The 15,989-nt window shown below is 37.7% G+C and overlaps 2 protein-coding genes across 2 annotated transcripts; both read left to right on the top strand.

Moving 5' to 3' along the window:
• The first annotated feature begins 3,179 nt into the window (after nt 1–3,179).
• LOC117101086 lies at nt 3,180–3,827 on the top strand. Its single transcript, XM_033240957.1, has one exon. It carries the CDS (start codon nt 3,180–3,182, stop codon nt 3,825–3,827), a length of 648 nt encoding a protein of 215 aa, XP_033096848.1.
• A 136-nt stretch (nt 3,828–3,963) lies between these two features.
• On the top strand, nt 3,964–4,800 carry LOC117101085. The gene has a single exon (XM_033240956.1). It carries the CDS (start codon nt 3,964–3,966, stop codon nt 4,798–4,800), a length of 837 nt encoding a protein of 278 aa, XP_033096847.1.
• The last annotated feature ends 11,189 nt before the right edge of the window (nt 4,801–15,989 follow it).

Here is a 15,989-nt window from a genome sequence, read left to right as displayed (position 1 = left end):
ATTGTATTAATTAATGATTGAAGTAATCTGTGACAATGTTTTGTATGATTCAGTAATCACAATTAAGATTTAGTACATGATCCTATGTATTTTATATTGTTATGTTTAAAGTAAATGACATATTATATTCATTTAACATTAATTATGTTACAGAACGGATAATGTTAACTAAGAAGATTAACATGAGATTTTGAGGCTAAAGGCGGTCATATTCACGTAAGGTTATTTAATATACTGTATTTAATCGATTATTAAGATGAGACAGTTATTGTACTGTATTGGTATTATACATTGTCAGTTTTCTCATTATTGAACAGTTTTAATAATACATTTTGTAATTATACTGTGAAGGGTTTAAATGATCAGTTGTTTACTTGCAGTATTGCAATAATGTATTTACATGAGTGTAACTTCATGATTTTTATGATACTATCGATGATTCATTTTCTACTTGTTTACTTATTTTATTTATCTATTTTTTATTTTTTGTATTAATTATTCGTATTTGTACTTTGTATTTAGTCACCGAACAATAGATCGGACCGAACAATAGATCGGACAACCGATTTGGTAGTCAAACAGACACAGTTGAAACAAATAAAAGTTGAGATTGCTTAACTGATGGTCGCATTGTTACCTTGTTCGAGTTTGTGTGTATGTCCAAAGACACCCCAGACTGGCTCCGAGCCCAAGAGCAGTTACAGTGAGTGAATACGCAGTAAGTAAATTGTACCAGTGAGCAGGGTTATTCGCCAGGAAATCGTGAATAGAAGTACAGTTTATCATGGCTACCCAGCTGATAAGGCAGAGGAGAAACTGTAAAGGCACAATGACGCGAGCAGTGAACCTGTTGAAGGCAACGCTCGATGAAAAGGAGGTAAGCGTCGAGAAGACCTGTTTGCAAAGGTTACAACTTCATTCGAAGCGGTAGAAGTCGCGCATCGCAACTTGACAGACGAAATCGAAGATGAGACATTCGCAAAAGAGGAGCAATGGATGGAGGAAGTCCAGGCAGCTTTCCTTGAGGTTAGACTGAGGACTGAAACCTTCATTTAAAAAAAGGCTGATCCAGCCGAAAAGGCAACTACCTCAGGTAACGGCGCTAATATTAGTGTCAGTAATGATAGTGCTAGCAATGTAAGCATATCGTCAAATAGATTAAGTGGTTTTTAACGAAATTAAGCTAGCTTAAGAGCTGCCCAAGGCAGAATACGCCAAGTTTAGTGGCGATCCTATTGAGTATTTTTCCTTTATTACTAACTTTGAAATTAACATTGAATATAAACTAACTTGCAATGCCACTCGCCTACAACATCTTAAGTCAATGTGTAAATGTAAAGCGCGTAGCTATATTGATTGTTCCGATTTGCTCGATGATGTAGGCTACATTGAAGCCAATCGCATATTGAAGACTCAGTTCGGGCAGCCTCACATGATTTTGAACGCTCACATGCGTGAGCTTGCAGACAGGAGACCCGTCAGAGCTAATGGCTCCGATGCATTATGGGATCTAATTGCTTCCATGAAGAAGTGCTATGTCACTCTAACTAAACTAGGCTATACGAATGATCTAAACAGTACTACTAACTTGTTAAAAGTCCAGGATCTTTTACCTAACCATTTACAGACTGCATGGGTCATGAAAGCTCATGAGATATTAACTAACGAAAGCAGAGAACCTGGATTTAATGATCTACTAGGACCTTTGGTTAAGAATGCTGAAATCTCATCTACTATGTTTGGAAATAAATCTAAATCCAGAAATGTTAATGACAGGCAAATTCAGAAACAAGCTAATGTTAGATCGAATACCATAAATACGAAAGCACTTAAATGCTTTATTTGCGGTGGTAACCACCAAGTATATACATGCAAAGAGTTAGCTAGAGCCAAGAGACTATGTTTTAGATGTTTGGTAGCTGACCATGTTAGTTCAAGATGTCCAAGAAGATGGACCTGCAAATGCTCATCGGAGAAACACCATAACCTGCTTCATCCACCAACCCCACCATCTGAAGCGACGAGAGTTAACTCTGGACTTGTTTCAAGTGGCAATAAGGTCTTCATGCGGATCTGTAACAGCAAACAATGGAAGTCAGGTAAGCACTTTAGCATTGTTAGACCATGGCTCAGACACAAGCTTGTGTTCTGAAGACCTAAGGCGTAAACTGGAAACCCGAGGCGAGAGACTTAAGCACACGTCATCCACCATTAACGGTGACATAGAAAATGAAGGATGGAAGTTTGAACTCGCAGTCAAAGGTAAGTTTGAATGTCAAGAAATGAACATTGAATTTCTCACCGTACCTAAGATACCAGCCCCGATGGAAAGTTTCCCTACTGTAGAGGAACTAGGTAAGTGGCAACACTTGAAGTCTTTCCCTTGGGAGAACCCACAGTCAGTTCAGGTAGATTTGTTAATAGGAGCAGATTCTCCTCAAGCGTTCTGGGTATTAGATGAAAGAAAGGGTAAACCCAGAGATCCATACGGAGTAAAGACACCCCTTGGATGGTCTGTCATGGGACCCGGAGGACAAGGCTGTAGAAAGGGATACTTCAACAGAATTAATGTAACGAACCAAATGCTACTCGACGAAGTTCAGAAATCCTGGGCTATTGAGAACAGCGGACTTTCTGAAGAACAAGATTCTGTGCAGGACGTAAGGGCACGTAACCTTATTCAGTCGACGATTGGGAAGACGGACGACAACCATTATGAGATGGGGTTATTATGGAAACACGATGAACATCATCTGCCCAATAACAGAGTGACGGCTGAGTCCTGACTTGCTTCATTAAAGAGGAGACTCGTTGCTGACGAAAACCTAAATGGTAAGTATGTTTCTGTTATTGAGGGCTATATTGCAAATGGTTATGCCGAACCTGTCCAGGACAAAGGTGAACTGGGTAATGTATGGTATTTGCCACACCACCCTGTTGTACATACCACAAAGAAAAGGTCAGAGTCATATATGATTGTGCGGCGAAATATGCAGGAACATCTCTTAATGACATGTTGTTAAAGGGTCCAGACCTAGTGAATGACCTCCTCGGCGTTCTCCTTCGATTTAGGCTAGGCAAAATGGCCGTAGTTGCTGACATAAAATCCATGTTTCACCAGGTTAGAATGCGAGAATCCGAGGGATGTGCTCACATTTTTGTGGTGGGTAAACGGTGACATGCGTAAACCATACAGTGAATATCGAATGTTTGTGCATCTTTTCGGTGCAACTTCATCTCCATGTTGTGCAGGTAAAGCACTGAAACAGAGAGCTGATGATTGTGAATCATCCAACAGCGACGAGATAGGAAAACAAGCCATTGAAGTCATTAGAACTAGCTTCTATGTGGATGATTGCCTTGCCACAGCAAAGGACAACCAGACTGCCATTAGGTTGGTGAGTAGATTAACCAACATCTTACGTCAGAGTGGCTTCCAGCTTACAAAATGGCTAAGCAATGAACGAGAAGTTATTGACAGCGTACAAGAGACTGAGCGATCTCCATCTGTTTCACTTTCACTTGACGAACTGCATACAGAGCGGACTCTAGGTGTATGTTGGAACGCAGGTAAGGACAGCTTTACATTCCAACTAGCGACCAAAGAAAAACCAGCGACTCTAAGAGGATTGCTCTCAATTACCAGCTCGATCTTCGACCCTTTAGGTATGGCTGCTCCATATGTTTTATTAGCTAGATCCCTCCTTCAGGAGGTGTTTAGGAGAGGTGCGGATTGGGACGAGCCGTTGACCGACAGTGAAAGGGCGACCTGGAACAAATGGATGGAACGGACATCAATCAGATGCTCAACTGCATATATTCTGTGATGCGTCGGAGAAGGGTTACGCTGCTGTGGCCTATCTGCGCTTTGAGAATCAAGGTAAGAAACCTTCTGTAAAATTTGTTCTTGATAAAGCTAAGGTTACACCAATGAAACTTGTCACTATCCCTAGGTTAGAGCTAATGGCTGCAGTATTAGCTGCAACGCTCGATAGCACCATCAGAAGGGAAATTGCCTTCTCATTTAAGGAAACAGTCTATTGGAGCGACTCCATGATAGTCCTAAGCTATATCAGAAATGAAAGCTGTCGCTACAAAACCTTTGTAGCTAATAGAGTATCTAAGATACTAAGCGTCTCTAATAAACACCAATGGAGGCACGTACCAAGTGAAGAAAACCCCGCTGACGAAGGTTCCAGGGGAAAATACGAATTAGGTAAGTGGTTAACAGGCCCAGAATTCTTGCCAAAAGACGAATCAAACTGGCCCGTATCCAGATATATCGAAAATTATCAGGTAAGTCATGACCCAGAAATTAGAAAGTCGGTGGTAGTAAACCATGTAACGATAGGTGATGGTAGTCTTAAGGCGATGTTAACATCTAAGTACTCATCTTGGTCGAAGCTTGTACGTGTCCTTAGGTGGATCTTACGATTTGTAAAATCCCTCAGACTCAAGGTGAGACATCAACCCGTAGTAACAAGCAACCTGCTTGTGTCAGAACTGCAAGAAAGTGAGACAATGATTATTTCATGGAGACAAAGGCAGTCGTTCCCGAACTGGAAATCAGACGAGCGACTCAAGAATCTAAATCCAGCACTTATAGGTCAAGTAATTAGAGTAGGAGGTAGGCTTGATCGTGCTAGAATCGACTATGATGCACAACACCCAATTATATTGGCTAACGATAGTCAATTAGTCAAGTCACTAGTGTTGTATTACCACTTGAAGGTTGGACATAATGGATGGACAGCAACATTGAATGCTCTCCGAGAAAAGATTTTGGATCTTAAAAGGTAGATCAGTTGTTAAAGGCATCCTTAGAAACTGCGTTACTTGCAAAAGAATGAATGCAAGAAGGTGTGAACAGCAGATGGCATCTCTTCCTGTCGAACGCATCACTGCAGATAAACCACCTTTTACTTTCACCGGTGTTGATTATTTCGGTCCCATAGACGTCCAACAAGGTCGTTCTACTGTCAAACGATATGGATGTATTTTCACCTGTCTTGTTTCAAGGGCTGTCCACCTTGAGGTTGCTGATAGTCTAAGCACAGATTCTTTTATAAACGCTTACAGGCGATTCGTGGCCAGGCGTGGCGAACCGTCAAAAATGTTCAGTGATAACGGATCTAACTTCGTTGCAGGTGAAAAAGAGCTTAGAAAAGCCTTAACTGATATGAACCAAAGTGTCGTAGAAGAATTCCTTCATACCAAGGGTGTTGAGTGGCATTTTAACCCACCTGCAGCTAGCCACTTTGGCGGCGTTTGGGAACGCCTAATAAGATCGGTAAGAAAAATATTGTGTAATGTTCTTAAACAACAGGTGATTAACAATGATGTACTACTAACGGTTTTAGCCGAAGCAGAATCAATATTGAATTCTAGACCACTTACAGACTTATCACCAGAAGCTTATGACGATGAGCTATTGACACCCAATCACCTTCTACTAATGCGAAAGTCCCTGTTGCTCCTGTAGGTAGAATTGAAGCTTATGGCAAAAAGCGTTGGCTCCAGGTACAGTATTTAGCTTCGCTTTTTTGGGCCCGCTGGAAGAGGGAATATTTGCCCCTTCTTCAGAAACGGCACAAATGGACAACACCAAGACAAAACGTAGAGGTAAGTGACATTGTTCTTTTGGTAGATGAGACCCTTCCCAGAGGAAGATGGCCGATGGGAAAAGTCATGTCTGTCTATAGAAGCCAGGACGGAAGAGTACGCAGTGTCAATGTCAAGGTAGCAGGAGGTGTTCTAAGACGTCCAATTGCCAAGCTATGTATAATATACAGAGGATCCATTGCAAAGAAGCAGTAGTTGCCAATTTGTAATAAGAACATTGTTAGTTGTAGTTAAGTGTTTAATTTTATTGAATAAAGTTCTGAAATCCTGTGTTGTTTTTATGATTTCAGCGTGGGGAGTGTTAGATCTCTCCAGTGCTGCGCGCCCTCATCGTCCATTTTTTGCGCGCATTGTGAGGCGGAGCGAACTTTGAAAATTCGCGTCACTCGTAAGCATGTATCGGTCTAAGAAAGACGCATGAAACTTTGCTGGTAAAGTTACCAACGTGCGAGCGTAAATGCTTTACCTTTTTTACATGGCTTTCAGTAGCAGTCGATGACCGGTGAGTTACAATTATAATAAGTAGAATAAGATTATTTAATAATATTTTGTACTTAATATTTAATTATTGATTTAGTAAACATGCATTGATTTATGTCTTTAATGAAGTACAAATCTAGACGTATAATGTTGTAATCATGTAGGAGCTTGTAATTTAGTATCCATATGTTCTTGCTAATATTTGTGATCATTTATAGGCTACACATGATAATTTACCCTCTTTTGCCTATATGTACAGTATATGGATAGTAAATTGAGAGTATAATATAATTTTTAATTATAGTATAAGTATTTATCACGAATTATTTACTGTCTTCGATTTTGCCGCTAGCGTGGGGACGCTTAGCGAATCTTTTACTATGAATATTTATGTATCACGTGTGTAATATCCTATATGCCGATTGGCCAACTAGGTTTATGGCCTACTGTTATCTGAAGCCACTTCCTTTGGAGATTTTTTTGTTCTCCAGAGCTTTCTTTGTTTTCGGACAACAGATTGTATTAATTAATGATTGAAGTAATCTGTGACAATGTTTTGTATGATTCAGTAATCACAATTAAGATTTAGTACACGATCCTATGTATTTTATATTGTTATGTTTAAAGTAAATGACATATTATATTCATTTAACATTAATTATGTTACAGAACGGATAATGTTAACTAAGAAGATTAACATGAGTTTTTGAGGCTAAAGGCGGTCATATTCACGTAAGGTTATTTAATATACTGTATTTAATCGATTATTAAGATGAGACAGTTTATTGTACTGTATTGATATTATACATTGTCAGTTTTCTCATTATTGAACAGTTTTAATAATACATTTTGTAATTTACTGTGAAGGGTTTAAATGATCAGTTGTTTATTTGCAGTATTGCAATAATGTATTTACATAAGTGTAACTTCATGATTTTTATGATACTATCGATGATTCATTTTCTACTTGTTTACTTATTTTATTATCTATTTTTTATCTATATTTTTTATATTAATTATTCGTATTTGTACTTTTGTATTTAGTCACCGAACAATAGATCGGACCGTACAATAGATCGAACAACCGATTTGGTAGTCAAACAGACACAGTTGAAACAAATAAAGGTTGAGATTGCTTAACTGATGGTCGCATTGTTACCTTGTTCGAGTTTGTGTGAATGACCAAAGACGCCCTCTACACCCCAAACTGGCTCCGAGCCCAAGAGCAGTTACACATGCTAATTAGCAGAGTTTACTTATACAATACTGTACATGAAGCTTGACTCAAGCCAAAATGAATAGAGTTCTCAGTGATAAACTGTTTTATACCACACTTGTTTTAAATGTCTGGTTTTTTTTGTGATTTTGTTACTCATTCTTTTACTTGCTTCACTCCAGTCAAAATGGATATAGTCAAACACAATGCTAAACTGCTTTATACCACAATTGTTTTAATGTTTTTCTGTTGTGATGTTATTACTCATTCTTTAACATACTAGACTCTAGCCAAAATTGATATAGTCAGACAAAGTGCTGAAGTACCACAACTGTTTTTAACTGTTTTTTTTTTGTTGTGATATTGTTACTCATTTTTCAACATGCTTGACTCTAGCCAAAATGGATATAGTCGAACACAGTGCTAAAGTAGTTTATACTACAATTGTTTTTAAAGTTTTTTTGTGATTTTGTTACGCATTCTTCAACATGATTGACTAGCCGAATTGAATATATTTAAACACAGTGCACCACCATTGCTTTTAATGTTTTTTTTTTAATTTTTTTTATTGAATTTTATTTTTTGGGGTGATTTTGTTACTCATTCTTTAGCATACTCTAGCTAAAATGGATATAATGAACGCAGTGCTAAACTAGCGTATACCACCATTGTTTTTAATTTTTTTTTATTTTTTTTTTTTATTTTTTAAATTTATTTACTTTTTTTTTTTTTTGGTGATTTTGTTACTCATTCTTTAACATACTTACATACTTCACTCTAGCCAAAATGGATAGTTACAGTGCTAAACTGGTTTATAGGCCTACCACCATTGTTTTTAATGGGGTTTTTTGTGATTTCGTTGAATTTATTCTTTAACATGCTTTACTCTAGCCGAAATGAATATAGTCAATCACAGTGCTAAAGTAGTTTATTCCACAATTGTTTTTAATGTTTTTTTTTTTTTGTTTTTTTTGTTATTTTTTTTTTGGTGTGTGTGATTTCCTTACTCATTTAGCATGCTCGAATCAAATAGTCGCGTAGATCTCAGGGGCGGATCCAGAGATGTCCAAAAGGGGGCCGAAAGTTGGTCGATCGAGATAACACCACCGTAGGGGGTCCGGGGCATGCCAAAATCGGCCCAAAGTTGGAATAGATTAACTGTTACATTTTTAGGTAACACAACCGGTGTTAATAGATTAACTGTTAGTGCAAGAATCAAAATTTAAGCTTTTGTAAACAACATAATCCAAAACAACTACGTTATGCCATTATGGCCTATATTGAAAAACAAAATGTTAACTTTTCACAAATTCGGCCAAATATAGTTTGGCCGTGACTTTTAAAATTTTACGGCCAGGCGAAATTTTTACGGCCAGATTTGAGGAATCTGGTTGTCAAAAAGGTCAGCAACCCTGGCTGGTAGCAACCCAGTGGTGGCGCCAGAAGGGGGGTCTGGGGGACTCACTCCCTCACCCCCGTCGGGGAAGACAACAAATTTTGTCGGGGAACAAACAAATAAAAAAAATATTTACATGTAATATTCGTTTAGCCACCATATCGTTTGTGTTAACTTTTCATCACAACAACAATAATAATAATAATAATGATAATAATAATAATAATTCAATGAGACTAATTAAAAATAATTTGCGTTCTGTTATGACAAATGCTCATTGATTTAGATAGCCTCATGATGGTTGGAATACATCGTGATAGGTGAAGCAACCTCAACCATGACAACGTGGTTGATAGATTTCATGGAAAATTTCCAAAATATAGAATTTCACTTTCAAGAATGAGGATTTGAAAATAAATTAGATGGTTACATTGCATACCGGTACTCTTTGTTTCTTGCTTTGTTCAAAATGTTTTGATTTTGGAAGCTGATTTCAACATTAAAAGCATAGCCTACATGAAGTCATATTATAGTAACTCGATGCCTATCGCCATAATTCATCAAGTATCCGTGGCTCGAGGGGGCTTCGCCCCCTGCTTCCCCCCCCCCACCGGGGGCCCTAGGCGCTCCCCTTACTCCCAGGCGTCCCTCTTGTCCCCCAGCCAAGGGAGACTCGATTCGCTCCACTAGCCCCCTCCCCCCGTCGGGGCCTTTAGCCCCTCCGTCCTGCAGAAAACTCGAGCGTCACGACATTGCGAAGTGTCTGCTCTTGTTCCTCGTATCGAACTTGAATCGAGTCAATCCGAGATGGCCCGAGTGAAGTTTCATACAAATGTTTCGTACGGAAAAAAAAAACATCGCGTCCTGCAGATCCTGGCGCCACCACTATAGCTACTTCTCAGACCATTTCGGCCGCCTGCTGTTTTTGTTTTGTTATGCTAATAAACAGCATTATGTATGGTGCGTCAATAGGGTCATAACAGCTTACATCTTTACTCGCAGCTATTAAGTTCTATTTTTGTGTGGCCTCTTGATTATATTATTAACGTGGTGTTATGTACCAGCCCGAATGCTGCTAAATATTAATCAATTACCTATTGAAATACTGTATTCAACATATTTGAACTTATAACATAGTTTTCACATACAAAAGATTCCGTAACGTAACTAAAATTGTGTTCAATATATTCATGATGAAGGTAAAATCTGATAATATTCTTATTACATTGGGAATAATATTCGGATTCTAATATAAAAATACATTTAATATTTTATTTCATCGCATAGGCCTTATAATCGAACTCTTAATATTTTAAATGTAGGCCTAGTAGCAGTTTTAAAACAAGTGACTTTGCATGCTAGAATGATATTTAAATGTTTTAATCGTTTTGCCCCACTTAGCTATTAGTTATGAATGTTTGACAATTGAGGTAGATACAAATTAAATGTTGAAAATAAATGAAAAAGGGTATTTAATTAAAAGCATTATGCAAACATCCTAGTCTTATATTCATTTCTAAAGCGGGGAAACTGTCACTCTTACACATTCGTTCCTTCATTAAATCGTGAAGGTAGGTGAATACAACAACTGGTTAGGAGTGATTGAATGTTACGATTGATTTTAAGAATTTATGTGGATCACTTTCTACGGAAGAGATTTCTTTCTTCGTCGGCCCTAAATCAAAAATAATATTAGACGGTCCCCCCCCCCTCCCCGACAACCGGGACAGTGACCGGCATTTTGTTAGTTATAGTTTTAGGGATTTGGATTCACAGAGGGTTTGTATTTTAGAGGTTAAGCGTTTATGGGTGCGTTTATTCCCGGTTATTAGCCAAAAATCAACTGCAAATGGCGTGGATATTATTTTTGAACCATATAGGTCATAGGGCCTACCCATGGAAGATGCCTTTTCTTTTTTTTTCTTTTTTTTTTAATAAATGGGTCTGATGATAGTGTGACAACCGTTCCAGAAATTGTGGAATATATTCCGAATATAGAATAGGACATTTGGGTGAATATTGCACCTGTTGGGTGAGAAATTTATGGGTTGGTGCGGGATCCAAAGGCATCTTCCAGGTCGAACCAGCTAACATGAACAGTACGAGACCTACATTTAGCGTGTCTAATCACTTTTTGGTACATGACATTGTGTTCAGTACAACAATTGTTTCCTGAATGAAAAGCTTTCAGAATTATCGTTAAAATTATTTGATAATTAATATACATAAACCGCAACATTAATTCTGTTCTCATTATGCAGTTGTTGCGACCTCTAGAGAAATTCTCTAGTTTATCTCTCCCAAATCTTTCTGCAATAACAACCTTGCTCTTGTGGTCTATAGGTCAGACACTCGCCTTGGCAGGGGGGGAAATCACGGGTTCAATTTTTTTTTGTAGTTACCAACCGTCTCGAATCGTGCGGGACGGTCCCGCATTTCAAAAGGATTTTGGATGAAACACGCATTTTGCACAAACACCTGCGTGATCCTAACTTTGTCACGCATTTAACACAAGTCTATGCGTGATAACGAATTATCACGAATTCAGGGGAAAATGTATTTAAAAGTAGAATAAATTGGTTTTATTAAAAATATAAAATGTGTGTGTAGGTATACATAGGGTGCTCAAATTAAACATAGTCCCACATTGAAACTCAAATTGTACGTGCGCCTTTATTAATAATATTTTTTCTTATGTACCCGTATTATCAACAAACACTCCCTGAAATCGTTTTAAAACAGCTTAAAAATGCTCAGATCGTCGGAGCGGCGGCGCTTGGACCTTCCCCCCAGATGAGAAAAAGAGCCAGGCCAACTGGTCACTCACGCATTTCAAATCCCTCACGTTCGTAACTATGTTTCCACCGTATAGACACTTAAAAATAAAAGCGATAAGGAACTTTTTCGTTGATGTTTCTTTACTTGAGCACTTTTTTTTACCAACAGACAGTTTTATTAATGCATACAAACAACGCAGTAGAGTTAGTAACCGATACTGAAACCAAACTTGTATAGAAATATTAATTGCAATATGCCTATCAGCATTGGAACTGACAAAAGATTACCATAAAATGAGGCACACAGCTGGATATAATGAGTCACTGAAGTAACACTCCAGCGTCTCATCATAGCCTCAAAATGCTCTTACTTTGTCACATCATTTTCGTCCTAACCGTAGTAATATTCAACTGCTGTGAAATGCACTATGCATTAATGCCTATTGATTCTTGTAGTGCTACCCCTAACCAGTATACTATCGTTGGCGAAACACTACGGATAAGCTGTTTCAAAAGCGATTGCAAAATACATCATTATCAGTTTAAAAAGGACAACCGTTACATTGGCGAAGATACAGAACGTATTCACACGGATTCTACAAGCAAACCTTTATGCCTAGTTCGGTTTTACATGAATATAACCAATGTGAGCACGTCTGACAGTGGAAATTACAGCATCTTCATTAATGGGACTACCGAGCATGAATCCAAACCAATTGATATAAAAGTAGTTTTACCTGTACCCGTGTGCTCATCTTCCAAGAAATACTATATAGTAGGAGACGACGTTACAATACAGTGTAAATTTTTCTCTTACCTGTCTCCCCAGTTCCGATATTGGGAGGATTCGACGAAAAACTTTATTAAAAACTTTGTTGAAAAACCCACAACAGGCGACTTAACAATATTTGAAACTGAAATCAGATCGATAGGCCTAGAGCAAGGTGAAAGAGTGGTAGAATATACATGTTTTTTGGATGTCAAATCTAAACGGTTTAATTGCACTATTGGTATTGATGTGAAAAATCGATTTCAAGTTTCATTAACAAGTAATCATCCCGTTGTAGGAGACGAAGCAGTTTTCAGCTGTTCGATAAACAATGACACCAGTAGGCCTACCAATTTGCAGCTGGAATATCTATGGACATTTTCAAATAATAGTACGATTGTTAAAAAAACTTACAACTCGCCAGTCTTGATCATACCTGACGTCACTACCGTTTTGAATGGTACCCACGTTACGTGCACCGTAACAGGCAACAACTCAGAAGGATCTTCAACGATTGTTCTTAATGTTAACGGTACTGGCATTAGTCCAGCAGATTCATCATCTTCGATTATTCCTAATGCTACTGAAATAGATAGAAAAAAATTATTAACACCGAAGATGAATAATTTTCCTGCAGAAAGCAAAATCCAGACTATACTCATAAGTTTAATTGTTTCTTGTGTTATATTTATCATAATCTTGGCAGTCGTAAGTAAGAAGTACATCAAAATGCCAGAGAACCGAGTTTCCGTTGGGAAGATTCAAGCGATTGTTAACGTTGGTGGCAACGCACGTTGTGCAATGGAGCTGGACGTAGTGGCACCGCCTTCAATAGCAAATAAATTGTCGTCTGGCGTCCAAGCAATTCCCCACTTGTCCGGCTCTACGATTAGCCTGGGGAAACGTGCTGAAAGGAGGCAACAGATTAATTTTAGTGACAATGCTCTACATGTCTCTCAATTCAATTAGTCAATAATTTTATGGGAGAGGAAAGAATGGAGTCATGAGACTGACGACAACGTGATGTTTATTTTCATTATGATTTATTTCGTCCAAAAAATACAAAACGAACAGAAATAACAATTAGAGACAGGATAAACAAAAAGCAAACTAAATTGCTGTACAAAGTTTCTCCATTAATATAAGGAAAAATACATAAAATAAATATGTAAATCTCTGTTCTCTGGAAGTAAAAACGAGCAAAAACAGCCAAGGCCTATAGAAAAATTAATAAGTAAAAATTTTAAAAATTGCAGCACAGCACGGCGCAGCACACAAGAAACATCCACGGCAGCTATGTAGGCCTATCTATGCTTTAACATTTACAAAAATATGAATTGCTAATTTGTAGAGTTAAATGACTTTGATATATGTGTATAATATATACAGTATGTATATACTATATATAGGCCTATATATATATGTGTGTGTGTATATATGTGTATATATAGTAATAATATTCAAATAAAGAGTGTGCGTAGTACCGTGAACACTATCAGCAAATGTATAAAAAAAATAATAGGAACACGTGTTATAATCGTACCGATGGAGTAGCTTAGCCCAGTCAACTCTGGTGGTAGCCGTGGAGATCACTAGGTTCCCAGTTCATTTCCCATCGCTGCCTCTCCTTGTGTTTCAGCTAGAGTGCTGAAATACAAATTACAATAGCGCACCGTCTTTCGGATGAGACGTTTAAGCCGTTTTGTTGTTACACCGAATAGGCCTAAATCCAATTCAATCCAATGGTATCAAGCAAAGCCATTCAACGAAAAGTTTCTTTTTAATTCAGTTGTATGATAAAAAAAAAATCGTCTGTCTGAATGCGAACCTATGCAACCTCCCGCTGTAAGGTAAGGCCTAGAGTCATATCCATTAGACGGAGACCTACCGGTAACGGACATACGTGTAGATTTAACTCCATGAGCTTCCATCTCTGTTCCTTTGTTGTGATAATAGTGATATAAATAATGTACTGTAAATTGATCATTCAGTTAGAATTCTATAGTATAGTAAGCCAATTACTAACATCATCAATAGAGTTGTAATACAACTTTGTCTCCAAAAATGGCGGGAAATGTGATTTTTGAAAGTTTGACCTTTGATCTTGTATTATTATATCTCGGTAACTACTGGTCACAGAGACTCACAATTGATTGCAAATTGTTCAGGAGATTCATGTTAATATTCGTCTTAATGAAAGGAATATTCAAATAGTGACCGGAAATGGTACATTTCAACCTTTGACCTTTGTAGGGTCATTCCATGTCAAATCAACCAGATTAAAAAAAATTCCTGTATGACCGTCTCAGATTTTGATGAAACTCCATAAAAATGATCCACTATATAAAAAACCAACAAAAAAAAATTAGCATTATAAATATGTAGTTTCCGAGGTATTGACTCCTCAAAAAAGGGGCGTGGTTCTTCAAGATGTGCAAACGCAATTTACTTCAAATTTGGAAGCTTATAACTCGGGCTTGGTAATAGCTATCAAGGTCAAACTTGGTATTGAAACTTACTTTTTACCGTATTTCACAAATATGATCTTAGATTAACTGTCATCCCTAATTCCCTTTTGAAGTTATCTGCACTCAAAGTAGCCGCTTTGTTTAACGATGCAAATTTTTTTATGATATTCGATGTCACCCTGCGTCCATATGGGTGGGTATATACCACTCATATTACAAATATATTATCTATGGGTAGTTGTCTGTAGTCACCTTTCCTTCACAGAGGTGAGGGCAACAAAGAAAAACAGCCGAAGAGACAAATAAGTCAGCAGAAGGAACCAGTGCCACTGCTCCGTTCTCCAGCACTTTGAGACTCTAATGGTTCGCTTGAACAAGAAGATGTCCAAGTTGTCTGCAAACGAATTGACAGCAAAACAGAGTAATTGGCGGAAATTAAGTTGAGAGTGTCCTTTTTTTTTTCACCCATAATATGTAAGTATGTAAGTGGATTATATCAACCCATAAATCAACTTGTACATACTGTAATAATTATATAGCATATGTAACACATAACAGAAACAAAATACGCTATAGGCCAGTGACAAAATAATAATAATAATAAAAAGATCAACGAAGATTCTTTGTCAAATTCACTAAAGTTATATTTAAGGTCCGGGGGATCGAAGCCCTTGCTTATGTCCCTGGCACTTTATCTATGTTTGTCTCTACTCAGGAGTATAAATGGGTACCTGATGGGATCTAATACCAAGCACTAATTCTAGCCGCTTATGGAATTGTGCTTCCCATGGTGTTTGATCCAGTGACCGAGGATAACAATGTAAAGTGCAGAGAGGCAGATGTACTATATGAAAAGCAAAGTCCACTAAATCATTGCCGAGAGCAGATGAGAGTGTAATACTGTATAAATCATCAAAGGTCATAACCACTAGACCACGAAGGCTTCATGGTTGAACAGGTCCAAATAACCGTCGGGAACATTGTATTACCATAGAGCTATTAAACAACTAGAGTGCTGACAAGATGGCGGAGCAATGCAGAGTTGTGTATGTGTACCATCCAAGATGGCTGCCGTATGAAAGCGCCTTCAGGCTTAGTATACATATTATTACCATAAATAAGCCCTCGGACTGAATATTATTTCATTAATGGTAATTAGTATTGATAATGACAAATTATTAAACTGTCGTAGCCAAAAAGAGGCCAAGTAGAGCATCTTATTCAAATATTAAAAAGAATTGAAATCGTGTACATTACACCC

Source organism: Anneissia japonica, unplaced genomic scaffold (genome assembly GCF_011630105.1).
Source record: "Anneissia japonica isolate Jap-2015-1 unplaced genomic scaffold, ASM1163010v1 scaffold287838_len146374_cov139, whole genome shotgun sequence".
NCBI classification, from domain to species: Eukaryota; Metazoa; Echinodermata; class Crinoidea; order Comatulida; family Comatulidae; genus Anneissia; species Anneissia japonica.
This window is presented reverse-complemented; position numbering and strand designations above follow the sequence as displayed.